The sequence below is a fragment of the Leptinotarsa decemlineata genome, unplaced genomic scaffold (assembly GCF_025532065.1).
Source record: "Leptinotarsa decemlineata unplaced genomic scaffold, Ldec_3_MD MMD2_tig00026354_RagTag_RagTag, whole genome shotgun sequence".
NCBI classification, from domain to species: domain Eukaryota; kingdom Metazoa; phylum Arthropoda; class Insecta; order Coleoptera; family Chrysomelidae; genus Leptinotarsa; species Leptinotarsa decemlineata.
Window position 1 is genome coordinate 14,108,470 of NW_027412702.1, and position 18,058 is coordinate 14,126,527.

Consider the following 18,058-nt stretch of genomic DNA (forward strand, 5'->3'; position numbering starts at 1 on the left):
CCCTTGATTTTGAATAGGGATGAGGGGTGTTGAGATACCTCATTTTGAAGATCTTATCGTGTACTATCTGCCCGTAAAATTTCACTTCAAAATATCCATCGATAATGAAATAACAGCGAAAATAGTGAAAGAGGCAATATGGAATTTATCTCGAGAATATTATTCGTATCCGACGCATTTCAAAGGTATTGAGTGGTTAATTTTTTGTCCAAAAAAGTAGACGGACCTTGTTTTTGTACCTTAGTCTATCGTGAATTGTTAAGAACGGTACAAGTGTGTACAAGCGATTGTAAATTTGTAGTGGAATTAAAATGGTGTATTCCGTAGAAGAAAGGGTGGAAATGATAAAATTATTTTTCCGAAATAACGACTCTGCGCGCACAACAGCGGCTTTATTTAACGAACGACATCCTGGAAAAAATGTATCCGCTGCTTACGTTGTGCAACTGGTTGCCAAATTTGACGCTACTGGGTCAGTTGGAAACAAAAAGAGGGTGCATGAAAGAGACGAAGCGAGGGACGTGGCTGTCTTAGGTCATATAGCAATGGATCCGACCGTTAGTACTAGGAAATTGTCCGAGGTATCTGGTGTTTCACGCACAACAATCATGAGAATCCTGAAACAACATAAATTCCATCCGTATAAGATACGATTGGTTCAGGAACTGAATGAGGATGATCCCGATCGCCGACTCCAGTTCTGTGAAGTGATCAGTGAAATAATTAACTGCAATCAAAACTACATGTTCGATATCTGTTTTTCGGACGAGTGTTCATTTTACCTTAACGGCATTGTAAACCGGCATAACTGTCGGTATTGGTCAGATGAAAATCCACGATTATTTCGTGAGGTGTATACACAGCGCCCCCAAAAATTAAATGTTTGGGCGGGTATTTATGGAAATCACATAATCGGCCCTTTTTTTCTACCCGGTAATCTCACAGGCCAACTTTATCTCGATCTATTGGAGAACGCTATTTATCCAGCCCTCGTGCAAGTATTGGAGAATGCAGAAGACCATCAAACGATCATTTTCCAACAAGATGGCGCACCACCTCACTTTGTTCAACCGGTGCGTCAGTTTTTAGATGACAATTTTCCTCACGCCTGGATTGGAAGAAGGGGACATATTGAGTGGCCACCCAGATCACCGGATCTGGCTCCACTGGACTTTTTTCTATGGGGTCACCTGAAATCCAAGATTTACGCTACCCAGCCTGAGTCACTGGATGATTTGCGAACTCGGATCATTAATGAATGCCGTCAAATTACACCAGACATCTTGAGTAATGTACGTGAACGTTTTCAGCAAAACTTATATTACTGCATGGAAGTGGATGGTGCCCATTTCGAACATTTAATAAAGTAATCACAAAAGTACGTACTCTTCCACTCTTTTACCTGTCATGTCGTTATCGATGGATATTTTGAAGTGAAATTTTACGGGCAGATAGTACACGATAAGATCTTCAAAATGAGGTATCTCAACACCCCTCATCCCTATTCAAAATCAAGGGGTTGTGCTCACCCCCGTTAGGGGGTTGAAGTCACGGGGATGAAAACAGTGGAACAGTTGTTCCCCCTCGAATCAGAAATTGACGGGTTCGAGCGATTTTCCACATTTTCATGTTAACGCCGGAAACTCGAGGTGTTAAGTTTTCGTTGGACCACACTGTATATGAAGTGATTGTCGTGAATGCTCGAGTGTTATTTTTGAGATTGAATTTGAAAAGTTTGTTTTCCGAGTTCACTCCAGGCATTGGGTATAACTTTAGAATAATTATAGAACGGACGCTGTTAGTGAAAAACGAGAGAAATTATTAAAAAAATCTCATCCAAAGTAACACAAATTCCGTCAACAACATATATTATATTTCCTGTTATATTGTAATATGCCATGAAAATACATTAATATTCAATCCGGAAATGACTCATTGAATGCGTTGATCGTTGTGTGGCATATTTGAAACACCAATAATTGTTTCATGTACTGCAAATATTTGTGGATGACGCGAGGCAAAGGTAAATACCGGATTGCAACATCTGGTTATGGTCAGTTGGTAATGATCCCATTAAAAGTCCAATACTTAATGAGTTGTAATCAGTCTCCGAGTATAATTTCTCATTACATCCCGTTGTGAGTGTAGGCTATTAAATATGAAGTGATTTATTCAAATTGGATTTCTTTCGGTTGATTGTATTTTCGCTTAAAGACGTGGCAAATAATTTACAACTCTGTGTTACCTGATTTCTCTCACATGCGTGCTTCATTGAGTGAAATCTTTTATCGATATATACGACATTAATTATGACAGAGCCACTTTATCGCTAAATATACTTGATGAGATGTTTTTCCAATTTTTTTGTCAACTTCCAAAAATCCTTATTTTACTCGAACAGGCGTATGGTTCATCAATTCTTTACGAAATTTGTGAGCAGTGAGCAGACGCGTGTCCATCACGCGAATATAATAATAAAACTCTTGGAATATGAGTATCAGGGGAGTTTGTAATAAATATAGTTAAAAAAAAACACGCTTTTAAAGAATATCGAACTAAAAAGTTAAACAAAATTATTTTAGTTCGATGCTTTTTAAAAGCGTTCTTTTTATTTTTTTTAACTATATTTATTTTTAACTTTTTAGTTCGATGTTCTTTAAAACCTTGTTTTCTAGTTTTGTTAAACTATATTTATTTGTTTTGATTTTCTTTTGAACAACCTATCAAGGAGGTTACGTACATCGCCTTCTGCCCGCGAATAGATCAAGCAATGATGCCGATAATTCTGTCAATACCGATCCCGAGCTTGAAAGTAACAAACAAACATACATACATACATACAGGTGAAGCTAATATGAAACGTGTGAAATAATATTTGTCAGCTTGGAAAAAATACTTAACTGGATGAATTCTTGGCACATACATGTCACATTTAAAATGAAAAGGCAAAGACAGATGATAAAAATACTTCTTCAGAAGAATTTTCTTTGTATTACTTTTGAATATTTTTGTATTTTATGTTAGTTTGAATGGATTTGGCAGTTTGTTTTATAGTTGATTCGCATGATAACTGGCTATCTTCAACCAAGGCCAATCTGTGCAGATATATTTGAAAATTAGTGACTCTTCTCAGTTTTATTGTTAGTTTTATTAAAATTTGAGTCGTTTCCTTTTGCCCTTAACACCTGGACTGAAAATTCCCGGGCCTAAGAAGAAAAGCGTTTTTTTTTGTATATTGGCTTTATACATCAACGTGATCTCCATTAAGAGCCACACAATCATGCCAGCGCCGCTCTTACATTTCAATATAACTTTTGTAGAACGATTTATCTATTGCCCCAAAATAGGCCTCAGTTTCAGCAATAACTTTTTCATTCGGAAATTTCTTACCAGTGAGCATTGTTTTGAAGTCTGCGAGCAGCCAGTAGTCGCTGGGAGCTAAATCTGGCGAATATGGTATATGCGGGAGCAATTCGAAACCCATTTCATGCAATTTTGCTATCTGTTAGACTGCATTGTATTGATGAAGCAGCACTTTCTTTTTCTTCAAATGGGGTAATTTTTCCGCAGTTTCCGCCTTCAAACGATCCAATAACGCTATATGATATTCACTTTTGATGACATCATCCTTCTCAAGATAGATAGTCGTTGAATATTACTCCATTCACATTCCAAAATAGCGACGCCATAATCTTTCCAGCCGAATGTTGTGCTTTCAGGCGCTTTGGACGAGGTTCGACAGCGACCCTCCACTCAGATGACGATCGGTCTGGTTCCGGAGTGGAGTGATGGATCCATGTTCCATCCATTGTCACATAACAAACATTCCGGTTTGTTTTGTTCAAAATGGCCAATCACTACTCAAAATCATCAAAATGTTCTTGTTTTTGGTCAACAGTGATCTCGCGTGGCACCCACTTTGAACATACTGCCAGCTTACTCACGCAACTTCACTTTTAGATCATTCAACGATTTCATGGATTCTGGTGTTACTGCCTCATTTGCACGTCCACTGCGTTCTTCATCATAGGTGTCTTTACGACCACGTTTAAAGTCAGCAAACCAACATTCAATTGTTGTTTTTGCTGGAGCGGAGTCCTTATAACACTTTTCAAGCCATTGCTTCGCTTGAACGGTATTTTTTCCCATCAAGAAGCAGTGTAAAATCGAAACACGAAATTGTTTTTGATCCATTGTTTTGAAAATAACAAAAGTATTGTCACTCTTAGTACAAAAACTCACAAACTCATGAGTAGCTTTTTTTTGAAGGTTAGTACGAACTGAAAAATCGATTAATGCAATAAGACTAGCGCCATCTATGTGTTGGGTCCGAGAATTTTCAGCCCATGTAGTATAGCTACTTTGATCAATTCATTTTAAAAATTTCATACAATTCAAAATGTAAATTTGTAGAAAAGTCAAGTCAACTCCAACAATACAGAAAAATCAGCTGTCGAAGCTAGGCTAATTATAATTATTTTGGCTATGGGGATATCTCTGCATCCCGTTTTCAGTTTTAGAGCTTTATTCATTTCGAAAATGATTAGCATTATGATCAAAAAGGCTTTTCAAGTCAGAATAACGCGTTTGCCCGTCAAAACAAGGTAGGTGCGTAATGGGCCAGCAAATGCTTTTTCCACCGGGGAATGCCAAGAAAAATCAATTGCCAATGATCAATTTTCATTTCGAAATTTCAGAATTGCAGCTTTTACGATCTTTAACCTTCCCGATAAGTCATCATGTGACTTTGCGACCTTCAATAGTGGCGCTGTCTGGCGGATGAGGGTGAGCTGGTATTATATATAATTCCGAACCCAGCCACTAGATTGCATCGATTTCAATTTCATAATCAAAATTTATGACCAACTTATGCACTTACCCAATATTATTTTGGTTATAGTTACTTCTGCACATCCACGCCTTTCTTTACTTGGTTTGAATTGTATGGTTCTGATGTTCTGCTTTTGATGCATGCTTTTTTTTATTACAAACAGTTTCCTCAGCAAACAACACTTTAATTTAGGCATATATTTTGGTTTAGTGAATGCTCCTGCCACCTTCCAAAGACTGTTGGAAATTGTGTTTAGGGAAATGACGTGAAAACGTATGGTCTACTTTGACAATGTAATTATAATGTGACGTCATTTGCTGATCCTTCTTGGAAACATCACAAAACCTAGAAAATAATGTATGTATTTCCAAAAAAAATCAAAGCCCCGTTTTAGTTATGTAATAAATTACAGTTGTTAACTTAAACCCAACATAGTCCTTCCAACATCCAATATGGGATCGCATTTATTCAAATCTCGACACTCTTCCCACCCTTTGCATATGTCCCTTGTGACTGGCTGCCCTAAATCGTCCGTTATTTTATTATAAGCAATATTGCTTTACCGTGTCACAATCAAAGCGAGCGGAGGGGAGGAACGCACCAAATTATTGTACGACCATGGGGTGTAGAATAATCATTCTATCAAGTAGGGTGATTTTTCTATCAGGAAAGAAGGGAACAGTAATTATGTTAGTCATAGGGGGAGGTAATTGGTTTTTAAGTTCGTTGTTGGTCGACAGAAATTGAAAATCGGTAAATGGGGTTTTTTCTTTTATTCTGAAATCAAGTTTTCAGTTTTCACTCACTATAAAAACGAAATTGTACACTTTCCTCTTCAAGAGAACAATGCAAAGTTATAACAGAAAATCCTGCACCAAAACAAAAATACTCGTCTTAACGCGGTAGAGGTGGTATTTTGGTTCTGGTGCAATTGCGATGATTTTGACATCTACTATCTAACACATATCGAAGGTCAAAATCCCTAACAAAGCTAATACTTAGTTTGGTTCCAATAGTTATATGAAGGGAGCAATGTTTTTATTTTTCAAAAAACACAAAAGTCTAAATGGTACAGTGATTGAGGGGAGAATTTGTGAAAAAAACTATGTATAAATCAAACCCAAACTGAATGGACTTTATATTTTGAACCGTCAGTCGTTAGAAATTGTAAAATTGTGGAAAACTGTATTTGTTATTGGGCGAAAAATTGTGTTTGATGCATACACAACTATACCATACACAATTATACCATACACAATTATATTGATCCATTTGCAGTACGTTGGAGTCTGAAAGTTTTGACTGCCAATACAACAAAATTTCTTTCGTTATGATGTTTAGACCCAGTACCCATTCTTTCATTGATTCTTCATTCAGCATGGTATGTGCCAAATTGTATGATGTATTATGAAGAGTCTCCCTCTATCGGTGCAGTTTGTCCAGCATTCATTTGCAGAACCATGTTTCTTGTTCTCCTACCCACAGGTTTCTGTTCGGAATCTGTAGCGCGAGTATCTTGTAGCGGTATCTTGTATCTATGGTAAACGTATCTATATGGCAATCATCCAGATGGCAAGCAGCTGATAGATATTCAATTTCTTCTTTTCGAGCAGAGTAAGTAGTCACTTGGTCCCTAGTAGCAACCAATTCTTGGTTTCCTAAATGAACGTGGTCCTTTCTTCGTGAAGGTATGTTCTTCGTCGTGCAAGTTATGAAAATCAACCTTCAGCTGAAAATCATAACTTCCATAATAATACTTGGTGGGATTTTGAAGATTTTTGATAGAGGGAGAGTCTTTTGACCTTCAATATCCGAAAAGATGTTGATATTCGGATTATAGACTCATAAATATAGGTATATCAAATACAAAACTTTTTATTGTATCAATAACAATACTTCTGTTCGTGATACAACATGCCTACATCTGCAAATATTCACTCGAATTCATTGATTGTTTTTTCTATTTCAGATAATTTAACCGGCAGTTCTCCTCAGGCCTTCGCGAGTTTCTAGTCAAACAAGAGGACCCTTTCAAAGTTTTTCCGGTAGTACCGAGAGCGCTCCAGACAGCGCATAAGCCTTCAAACTGGCAGCCAGCGCCCTCGCCTCAATGAATCACTACCACCCTTACGGAGGACCGGAGCTCACATCTCCGCATCCCCCCTCGCCGGACAACAACAATTATCACGGTCATCCGGGTGCACCTCCGCCCCACGCGAGGATGCATCCGACGAATGGTCATCCGATAGGAACCCTAGGTGAGAATTTACGTGTTTCACAAGTGCACGTTTGTTATTTCTAAGATATCTAGTTAATTCTTTGCCGGATAATAAAGTGTCGCAGACAGTCACTTTTTTACAGTTTTTGAAGCACAGTAATTTTGTTCGACCTGAATATTTCTGTGGGATAGTCATATGAATGGATGAAATTTGTTCAAGGAGTGACGATAGCAGTAGTTAAGTTGTTTATATTCAATGTGAGTGGATGTTATTATTATTATTATTATTATCTTTTCGACTCTCCATTACCAAAGGAACTTTGTAGCTCACACCAATTCTAGCTCCACCAAATGTGTTGCAAGAGCTCAACTCTGCCAAACATTGAAAAGTTGATTCACCCCGCTGTTTCAATCATCTTCAAAAGAGAGAAGGAACGCTCTGTCTTTTCCTCTCATATGTCGATTCAGACCATACTGATCTGTAAGCGGGTCTGTCAGTCATCGTAGGATAAGGTCATTTTTACTCCATTCTAATAATTGTTTGATGGGATTTTACGAAGGCTGAATAATTGTCTTGGAATGGACCAATCCTAGTATATTCTGCCAGAAGTCTGAAACTCATCTTGCAGCAAAACAGTACTTTTTGGAAAACCTAAAGCGATGCTTGTGACAAGTTTTGATTCGATAAACCCGATTGCAGCGCATTCCCTCGCAAAAGAGTCAGCAGTTTCTTACCTTCCAAGTCAGTGTGGCCTGAAATTAACACTGGAGAAGATTTGTTAAATCCTTCGATTGAGAATTTTTTTGGCCATTCATTACCATCTAGGACGTAGTTGAAGTATCCCTCCTTGGTTTGTGAAGGTATACACCTGACCATAGTTCATTTTTACCGAGATTTTAACAAATGGTGAAGTAATGAAAGCTCAATATGTATGAAAAATAACTCTACAGCTCCATACTTGGCGAAAACTTTACATTTATTGCTGTTAACAAATTTAGTTTGGTAGCCATTGGAATTATTTGTTTTGCACGCATTTTCAACTTGGAGGAGATTTCGATACATCTGTGAACCAACAGGTATCTGTTTTTTATTTCCTCTTCCCGGATCATCCAGTCCTCTCTACTGTGGAGGTCATTCCCAGAATACTGTGACTGTCAGCTTCTGCTAAGCTTCACATAAGTAATGATTATAGTAGCATTGAGAATATATAGTTGTCAGAGGTATATTCTTTCAGCCATCCATACCGTTCAGCTTCATGTCTATTGGTGCAGTGAGTGAATGTATCAAAGAATGCGATACTATGGTGTACGGTTAAGATCTTCCAGGTGACTTCATGCCATTTTTGTGAAGCATATGAAATGCTTTCTCTCAAGGTGAGAAAATTAACGAAATTCAACTGGATCATGACAAAACGAGATTCTTCATAGCTCAATCTGTGGTGTATTTCTTGTACGCTCTACAATCCAGTTTTGTAGAGCGTACATATTCCACTACATCTTTTGTCGTTTTTGAGGACTGTGTGATGTATAATCAAAGTGAAAATCTAATCCATTTTTGGATTACCATGACCATCATCGCTGGTGTTATCACAAGGAAAAATGTTCCTTCCTTTGTATGTAAAGAACGTATGTGTCAAGAACGGTGGGGAGATGTGTTAGATGCCAAGGGGGTTACTTGTGAAGAGAGTGAATAAGAAGATCGTGAGTTCGAATCCGTATTCAGTTGAAGGTGAATTGGATCAGTTACGTTACATGGTTGATAGAACTGCGAATAATTATGATTGTTCTTAGACGGCCACATTTGCCCTTACCGTTGACCCTAAGGAAACAAAAGAAGACTAAGAAGGAGCAATTTCATTACTTCTTCTTGAACAAACCTATTATTTTCAATATGTTTCCATTGAAGCACATAATATTCAAAATATATTCACAAATACTTTGTGAACTACAAAAATTTAAAATTTTTACTTTCTTACAAGATGGTAACAATTTGAAATATCTGAAAACAAGTCTTCAAAATGAAAATTTTCCTTGATGATACTTCTATTTTGCAGTCGTGATTGCCACATAATCGAATCGAATTGAAAACAAAATATATAAAAAAAATCTCAAGAGACACATTATGCAGTGAAGCTCTCCTTATTGATGAATTGTTTTCTCTCTTAAACAAACTAAGAACTCATATCACAAAAAGTACCTATTTAGAGAAATGCTTATGCAAAATGTTATTTTGATACTTATTAAATTTTTCCCCAAAAAATTTCGAAATGACCTATGAAATATATTTTTATAAGTGTTGTGTCAAATCTACACCTGCACTATGCAAAACTAACAAAATTACAAATTTTCGCATGTGTTTCAAGTTAATATACGACCATTAAGTATGCATTGGAAAACAGTTAAACAAAATATCACCGGGGACTCAGTTTGTTGCCTTTGTAAGAAAATAGAATTGTTTAACAACTGTATTTCATGAGATTTTCGCGTAATAATCCACAAAACCGCAATTACTGTTTAACTTTGCAATAGGTTCTTCAGTCGTGGAAAGTTATAGTAATTTTCACTAATCTCTTCATTATTATTGATTAATAACATCTCTGAAAAAAAAAAAATTCAAAATAGAGATTTTGGTACGTATTTTATCTGGGGTCTCGTATTAACTTTAATCAAACTTTTTCTGCTGATTACCAATGCCATATCATCAGAAAACGAAGTCAACAGAGAAGAATTATTTGATTTCATCTGATCATTTGAGCAGCTGTTCTGAGTTTTTGCTCGATATCAAAGTTAGGGAAATAATTTTATGATGGGCCGACAAGGACAATTTTTCCCAGAAGAATAAAAGATCACATAAGTAATTTCTCATATAAGAAAAACAACAAGGGTTCAATTATTACCATAAGTTTTTGGTGAGAAAGAAGTGTTAGTGTAACCTCGTCGAAGCTCTCAATAATTAAAATTAATTCAGTAATGGATAGAAAAGGAAAAAGGTTTTGTTCCAAAATGTTCAATACACTTTTGAGAGTCTTATCAAATTTCTTTCCTTTCAATTTCAATTATTATGTTTTATTCCTGATTTGCCATTTTTTCTAATGTGAACTAAATTTTGTTAGAAATGAAGCCTCTGTACGAATCGATTCTTCATCGCATAAAACTTGCCTTTCATGTTTGATTGAAGTGTATTTTCCGAAAACTGCTTTATTTCCCCCTCTCTTCCACAGGCCACCCTAGCGGTCCCCATGACCAGCACCCCCACAACCACCACCAGCATCCGGCGTTCAGCAGTGCCGGCCCACCATCGGACAGCCCCCACCACTCGCACCACGGCCAATCGATAACAAACAACAACAACAATAACAACAACAACAACAACACAGTGAAAGTATGCGCGGGGTGCGGCGGTAAAATTGTCGAACGGTTTCTCCTTCACGCACTGGACCGCTATTGGCACAACGGTTGCCTAAAGTGTTCGTGTTGTTCGGCCATGTTGGCCGATCTCGGCACGTCGTGTTTCACGAAAGGGGGAATGATACTCTGCAAGCAAGACTACATGAGGTAAATTCACAACTCGTCACGTTTTCCGGGATAGAAGAGAGTTGGTCGATCCAACAATATTTTTTGTTCTGGTAACTGAACGTTTGTTGATTCAAGTAGATCGTTTTCTGAATCAAGTAAAAAGATATTTGATTGAACAACTAGGCTACTACTGCAATGATCCAGAAGTTTTTGTTGGATCAACTAGTTCTCTTCAGCCGTTGATGGTTTGTTGTATGCACTGCTTTTCTTAGTATACTTTAGGAATCGTTTAAGTTGGACCTGAATTCAATTCATTACCATTCCGGGATGACTATATGCTGGAAAGACTATTTGAATTAACATATAATAGTCCCAAATTTCTAAAAATAATTGATGAACCTATAGCATTATTTCCGAGAACATATCGTCATAAAATAACAATATTAATGCTGCAGTTTTTTCAGTACCATTATCCAGCCATTTCATGACTTTATAAGTATTATGATCGTAGTATCTCTGATTTGCCAGTCTTATCAATACCCGAAATTAAAAAAAATGTTAGTGATTTTCCATCCTCCAAATGAAAGAGAATTTGGGTTGGATTATTTATGGTAATTGGAAGTTTATATTGATTTAGTCATTCTTAGATAATAATTATATGACTGTTCACTGTTCTTTCTTCGAATTGCTCCATTATGTGAGAGTTGGCCTAACAACGTGACGTTGTCAGGTTTTTACAATGCCGATGGAAGTGATGGATTGTGGTTTGAGTTATTATCAGCAGGCACTGAAATGTTCTTACATTATTTATGAATCATGACGTTACCAAGGATTGTTTTTTATACTATTTACTTATTGGATATTTGCTATTGAAACTGTCAGATTGTGTATCGACTGGATGGATTGTTTACCTGTGAATGAATCGAACGTAGCTCTTAGAATAGTATTTGTAACGTCAGATCGCTGTTGATTTCTGGGAAAACTATTTCAAAAAGCGATTTTATCAATATTTCAATTTTATACCAATGACTTCATTTAGGTACTTAATATAGCAGTCTTGACATTCCTCATTTCAAAACATGTTGAAACCGAATCAAAACAATAACGAAACGATATAAAAAAAGTTAACCGAAAACTGCAGCGAAAACTTCGAATAGAATCTTAATTAGGTATTTAGTTTTTTCAATGATCACTCATGATCGTTCACATTTATATCTGCTTTATTTATTTTAAATACACCCCGCTCTATTGAGAATGAATGCTTAGGACGAATAGTTAAGTTACATGTCCTGTTGTTCTGTTCGAAAGTTTTGGTACAATCGAAAACTAAGCCGGATTTCTGATATCAAACCTAAACAGATCATGTATCCTGCCCTTGTATCGAACCTATCAAAGTTCAATTATTTTTATCAGCAGCAATGGAACGGTATCAACAGTTCCATTATTTTCGCGACTAACAAATTGAGTTTCGAGCTGAACAATAATAAATTGCGTTCGTTGGCACGGGACTGATAATCCGAAGGTGTAATATCGCGAAATCAGGATCCGAACGCTTATACGAACCAGAGGGTGGATCAAGCAACCAAGGGCGGTTTTTCCTGCGACGTGAAATGATCAAATAATTGAATGTCGATGATTGGTTTTAGGTGTGGAACTGAGATTAGGTGAAAAATTCTCAAAGTAGTTTCTCCTGGTTGTCTCTATGACAAAAGGAAACCAGCAAATGAATATTGTTGTTATGTGTCTGAAAGGTTTTTCTAATAGAAACATGATACAGAATGGTGCAAATTGCCCTTGATACACAGAGATTAGATTGACACTAGCACCATTATGAATAACCATTCTGCTCCCAATGAGACATAAAAGGTTGTAACAAAACCCATATAAGTAACAGAGCGTATGCTTCTATTAACAATGGAAAATATTTGAGTTTTTAGTTGTCATCGATGAACTCAAAAACTAGGTAGCCGCGTTTGAAAATTATTTAATCCATAAGAATATACCTTATTGAATTTCCACCTAGGCAATATTTCATTTTCCAAAAAGGTAAAGGCCCTAAGAAAGTTCTAATAATGTAACCCAACGTATTGAAAATTTGTCTATAAAATTCACTACCCACAAAAAATCTAAAAAGCCTATATATCTAACTATTATAGTCAAGTTGAAATAACCACAATCAAACCACGAGTCAAAACACAAGTATAATCAAAAAATGATGACATTCTGATCGTGATGTTGATCATTTCACAGCATAACCAAGGTTGATTCGATTCTGTTGTTCGGAAGTTATTAATTCACGATAAAATTACAAATCTAAATTGGACCCATACGAAACCAGGATCGCTAGTAAAAACTGAAAACAATAGTTTGAATTACAATCGTGTATCATAAATAACCTTTTAAAGATAATACAGTAAGTCTTTATCAAATATGAAAGTAAAATAGTTATAATCATTAGTGTATGACTCAAATTACGAAAACTATTTTTAATGTTACCTATTCATGTATTCAGGGCAATATTGGTGAGTCTGAATAAATGTGAAATGCTTAGAATGAAATTTGAAAACTGATGGGAATATATTGCATTGGCCGAGATAAGTAAAATAACAAATAAACATAATTCTACATATATTTTTCCAAAGAAGTGAAGCACATATTGGAATAGTCAAATATGACAGTAATTGTTACTATTCGTTAAATAAGCCTTCAGAAAAATGTCAAACAATGCTATTAGCAGATTCACCCGAAAAAATACTTTTGTCCCAGTTGGTGAGTCTTTTTATATCTGTTTAAATCTGTTTAATATCTGTTTTTCCGTCAACCACTTGTCGCACCCCTACGAACGACAACCCTCAGAAGTCGAAACTTGTGCGAGCTAAGGATTAACAAGGTCTTACCTTTTAACGTGTGATTCCTAACACAGGTTGGACGATAGCAAGTGAAAATATATCGTTCAGACTAGGGCTTGAACCACCGACCAACACGGCAGTCAATTCGAGTGAGTGAACAAAGCACCCACGTCGAATCGCCTGGCTACCGACCGACCGATGAAACAAGATGTTCATAATGAGAAAAAGAAATTGGTACAGTATTTCGTATTGTGAAAATGAAGTTCCTCATTTGTTGTGAACTTATAACTGCGAATAGATACACACACACATTTCTAAAATAAATGATACGTACTCATCATTTTAGGTAATAATGGAACACTATGGCATGAATGTACTTTACACAAATTAGTAAATAAAGAATTGACTCGATTACGAAAGATCCCAACAAGACACTTGCCCACTCAATGAAGTCGACAATTTTTTGATAAAAGAACTATCCATAAATTTGAGTGTATTTCCCAGGTGAAACCTTGGTGGTTATTTTAGAAAACACTAGTCTCTCTGGCGACAAATGAATCCACAACAAATGTTACTTCCACACACCAGAACTGCGGCACTCTTCTTGACGCGCTTTCCATGAAACAAGTTGGTGTCATCAGGTGATGAACCATATATTGTTCTTTATGTAATGAAAGAACCTTAAAAAACAGGTTTATATATGCAATATATTATATAGCATATGTAATATAGCAATCACATGTCTGAATAAAGACGATAAATTCCATCATAATTAAATCCAACCCAAACACGAAATGCACTCCGAATATTACTCCGACTCCGAGATAATGGAAAAAAGGCAATATTTCCTGCTGCTCCTGCCGGTAACGCAGTCACGTGCTCGGATCCCGCTCCGGAATGACAGACGTGAACATAATTTGACAGCAAATAAGAACAGGGGGATGAAAATGATTGCTGGGGGAAGGAACGATTAGGTAATCTAATAGAAAATGCCATGTCACAACGAGGTGTTAGTGGGTAAAGCCTCGTTTGCCGGGAATAAATATTGGCGATTGCCTTTGCGAAGGAATCGAATTTGTTTTTCTGTTTCTTTTTGTGTGGGGCCTTCGATGAAGACAGCAGCAAGTCAGTTTGAATGTGCTGCCGTTTTGGGAAGAAATGAAATGGGTGGATTGGATTAGGCCGATATATAAACGAGAAAAGAGGAAAATTACTGTGAAACTAAAATGGAAAACTAAAATTTGATGGCTTGGTCTCGGGAGATGTGAAATGTTTGGACCAGTGGTAACATAGCTGGAAATGATGTTTGAAGAGCGTAGACAACATAAAAATCCAAAAAACCCAAGAGAACTGAAAAAGTTGGTTATAATAGAGCCATGAGATTAAATGAAGAACAGTGATATTCAAAATACTACCAAAACATACAAAAAGATCATACATAGGAATAGAGTAGATGAAAGCAACAATAATAATTAAAGATACAACTAAAATATATCTGTTCCTCAATTGTGGATTGAGGAGGGATTTGCCTGTTAAACGTGGACCTCAATTGAACAAAAATATTGTCAAATGATAAAAATCTTTCACGAAAGATTCTATACTTCCGTATAACATTTTCAAAATGGAGTTCGCTTGTTCTAACAGTTCGGATCTTAATTTGGTAAATATCAGAATAAAATGGCTTTCAGTTCCATCCAGGACTAGAAGTTCATTATTTTAATTGATATTCGTTTCAGAGTACGCTGTTTTTTACCCCATACTAGTAAACAGTAATAGGGAGCTGATTGAACAGAAGCATCAATGCCTTCATTGATAGAAGTTGAAGCAGGTTTTTGTATACCCGAGATAAACTGAGATAAATTGGTGAATCATCAGCATAAAGAACGATAGAACAACTTTCGAGAGAATCAATGAGACGAAGAATGGAAACCAATAATGGTTCCAAGATGGATCCTTGGAACACAATTGCTCAAAAATTATCATACTGAGAACATCAGAGCTACTTGTTAGAGCCCAATAAAAGTCAAAATTCATGTCACGGAATGGGAAATAACTCAAATTTCGACGTGAATTACAAACTTTGGGAAGAAAACCAAGAATTTGAAGTAACAGCTGAAAGAAAAGACACTCAAAAACAAATATATGAGAAATTTCAAGTAAGTTGAGTATGTGGGATACTTTCAATTCAAGGGGTTGGAAGACAAGTTTGAAATATTTGGCAAAACAGAGACAAAATATAATACAGAAAATGAAGTAGACCAAGTGTTGCTTTTTAGAGAACGTTATTATTGATGCTTCAGGATACTTGCATCGCATGATCTAATGTTAGTTGGTCTAAACTTACTTTATTTTTCAGAACTTATTGAATACCTTCTGTTAACCAATCCTGAGGTCTCGTAAGGTAGAACTCATTTCATCCATGAAATATAGTAAACTACACCTTCTAGTCACTAATTTGTTGACTGGTTTCTCTTGAGGTAGCTACAGATAGACTTGGATTATGACCCAAAACAGTATTTTTCTTGGATAGCCAGAAAACAATAATTCTCTTTCAGTTTCATGTACCAACTTTGTCAATAATCAGTATTTTGTAAATTATGTCTGTTTTGATTCAATTCATCTCATTGTTACTGCGTTAGTGAGTTCAGTCTTCTCAATGAACTTCTGCAATCTGATTTGTGATTGAGCAGATGTTACCTGGGAACTTACGACTTTGTGACGTGTGTGACTACAGCCAAATGACTACAGCCAAATGACTACGTTGGTGAATTAGATGGTTTCTAAAGCCAACCCTTGTGATTCTAATCCGATTAAAACAGCAAAAAATTTGTTTCGTGATACCTACGATATTGAACCGCCTACTTTTTTCAGTCTATCAGTTTCAAAGCCACCCCCGTCCTGTTTTATGTCGTATATTCGATAATGTTCTAGTATATGGCAGCGCCAGCGTGCAATTTAATCCTTTGTCGTCTGCCACTCAGTCCTGCTGACCGTCGATTTGCGTGTGAAGGCCCCTAATAAAACAGTAGAAACGAACTTATGGTTTATTATAACGAAACGAGCTAGATATCCGTGATTAGGTCCTTTCGTTGGCGTGTGATAATGCATCGATCTGCATTGCGGTCTTTGTTTAGAACCGTCTAATTTATTAGCATAATAGTCCGGTGGCAAATGCCTTGTGAATTCTCAAAGTCGAGATGTGGTTTCACCTCAATATTTTGAATCCATCCCGTATATTTGGATACGAACACATTATGGGTAGTAACGATTTTGTCGAAGGATTCCTAACCATTATATTGCTACTAGTAAAAACAGTAGGAGGACCTACTAAAAAGATCCTTCTCCATGGAAACAAAATACTGTCTCTCAATGATTCATTTTACTCCAGAGGTTCCGAATTCTACTTATCAAGTAGGAGAAGGGCAATTAACTCTCAGCATTTTTTCTCTTGGGTGAATTTGGTAGGCAGTTTGTGTCCAATGAATCAATTACTTATTCTTGTGAAGGTGACTCTGAAAATCTGAATTAATCACTGCTGCGAGCTATCCATACATCACCAAAGGACTATATAGCTTTCCATTGAGTTAGAGGAAATGAGAGACTGTTTGACATTGGAGTGGCAAATTTCACTAGTTCGGACTTCCATTGTCTATTATATAAAATGATTTGAAATCCCTGAAACAAGTAAAAAAGAATAATTAAAAAGAATAGTTGAAAATAACAATTATATTAAGCAACAATAAACCTGAAATGAAATGATAGTAAAATAACCTACAAGTAAAAATATAATAATTGAATAAATAAAAATTAAAGGAATGCAAAAAGAAAATAATAAAAAAATAAAAAGTGTAGAGATTCCAAGTCACGTTAGTTCACGACGTTTCGATTGTTGGTATCTACAATCGTCTTCGGGTGATGACAGTCATCACCCGAAGACGATTGTAGATACCAACAATCGAAACGTCGTGAACTAACGTGACTTGGAATCTCTACACTTTTTATTTTTTATTATTTTCTTTTTGCATTCCTTTAATTTTTATTTATTCAATTATTATATTTTTACTTGTAGGTTATTTTACTATCATTTCATTTCAGGTTTATTGTTGCTTAATATAATTGTTATTTTCAACTATTCTTTTTAATTATTCTTTTTTACTTGTTTCAGGGATTTCAAATCATTTTATATAATAGACAATGGAAGTCCGAACTAGTGAAATTCATCACGAAACATTGTCAATCACCTTCAAACAAACATTGGAGTGGCAGTTTACTTTTCTGAGGTTACTATATTTTTACCTACACCTTGACCTACATGGAACCTACATCTCCAGATGTAGACCAATATTTCCATCCAACTGCTGTTGATGACGTATTACGAAATAGAATACATCGCTGGACATGAATTGAAAAGCACCTTAATAGTTTTCTGAAATATCTTAGCAGATTTGACTTACCTACCTGGCTAATTAATATGAAAGGATTTCAACACATAGGATCAGATATACTTGTGGAAACTATTCAAATAACACTTTATTGGCATACTTGAATACGTTATGAATCTTCATCAAGTATCGACCAATCCTCTACCATACCTCTAAAAACGTTTTGCTACAAGTGTCATGTCGAAATGACATTGCTTTCTTG

The 18,058-nt window shown here is 36.1% G+C and overlaps 1 protein-coding gene across 3 annotated transcripts in view; it reads left to right on the forward strand.

Moving 5' to 3' along the window:
• LOC111512406 (LIM domain only protein 3) overlaps window positions 1-18,058 on the forward strand; it is a 158,985-nt gene that overhangs the window by 80,284 nt on the left and 60,643 nt on the right. For all 3 annotated transcript variants that reach the window (XM_074184563.1, XM_074184562.1, XM_074184564.1), the window contains exons 2-3: window positions 6,801-7,089; window positions 10,271-10,604. In XM_074184563.1, coding sequence (XP_074040664.1) covers window positions 6,942-7,089; window positions 10,271-10,604 — 482 coding nt within the window. In that variant the 5' untranslated portion in view covers window positions 6,801-6,941. The remainder of the gene's footprint in view (window positions 1-6,800; window positions 7,090-10,270; window positions 10,605-18,058) is intronic.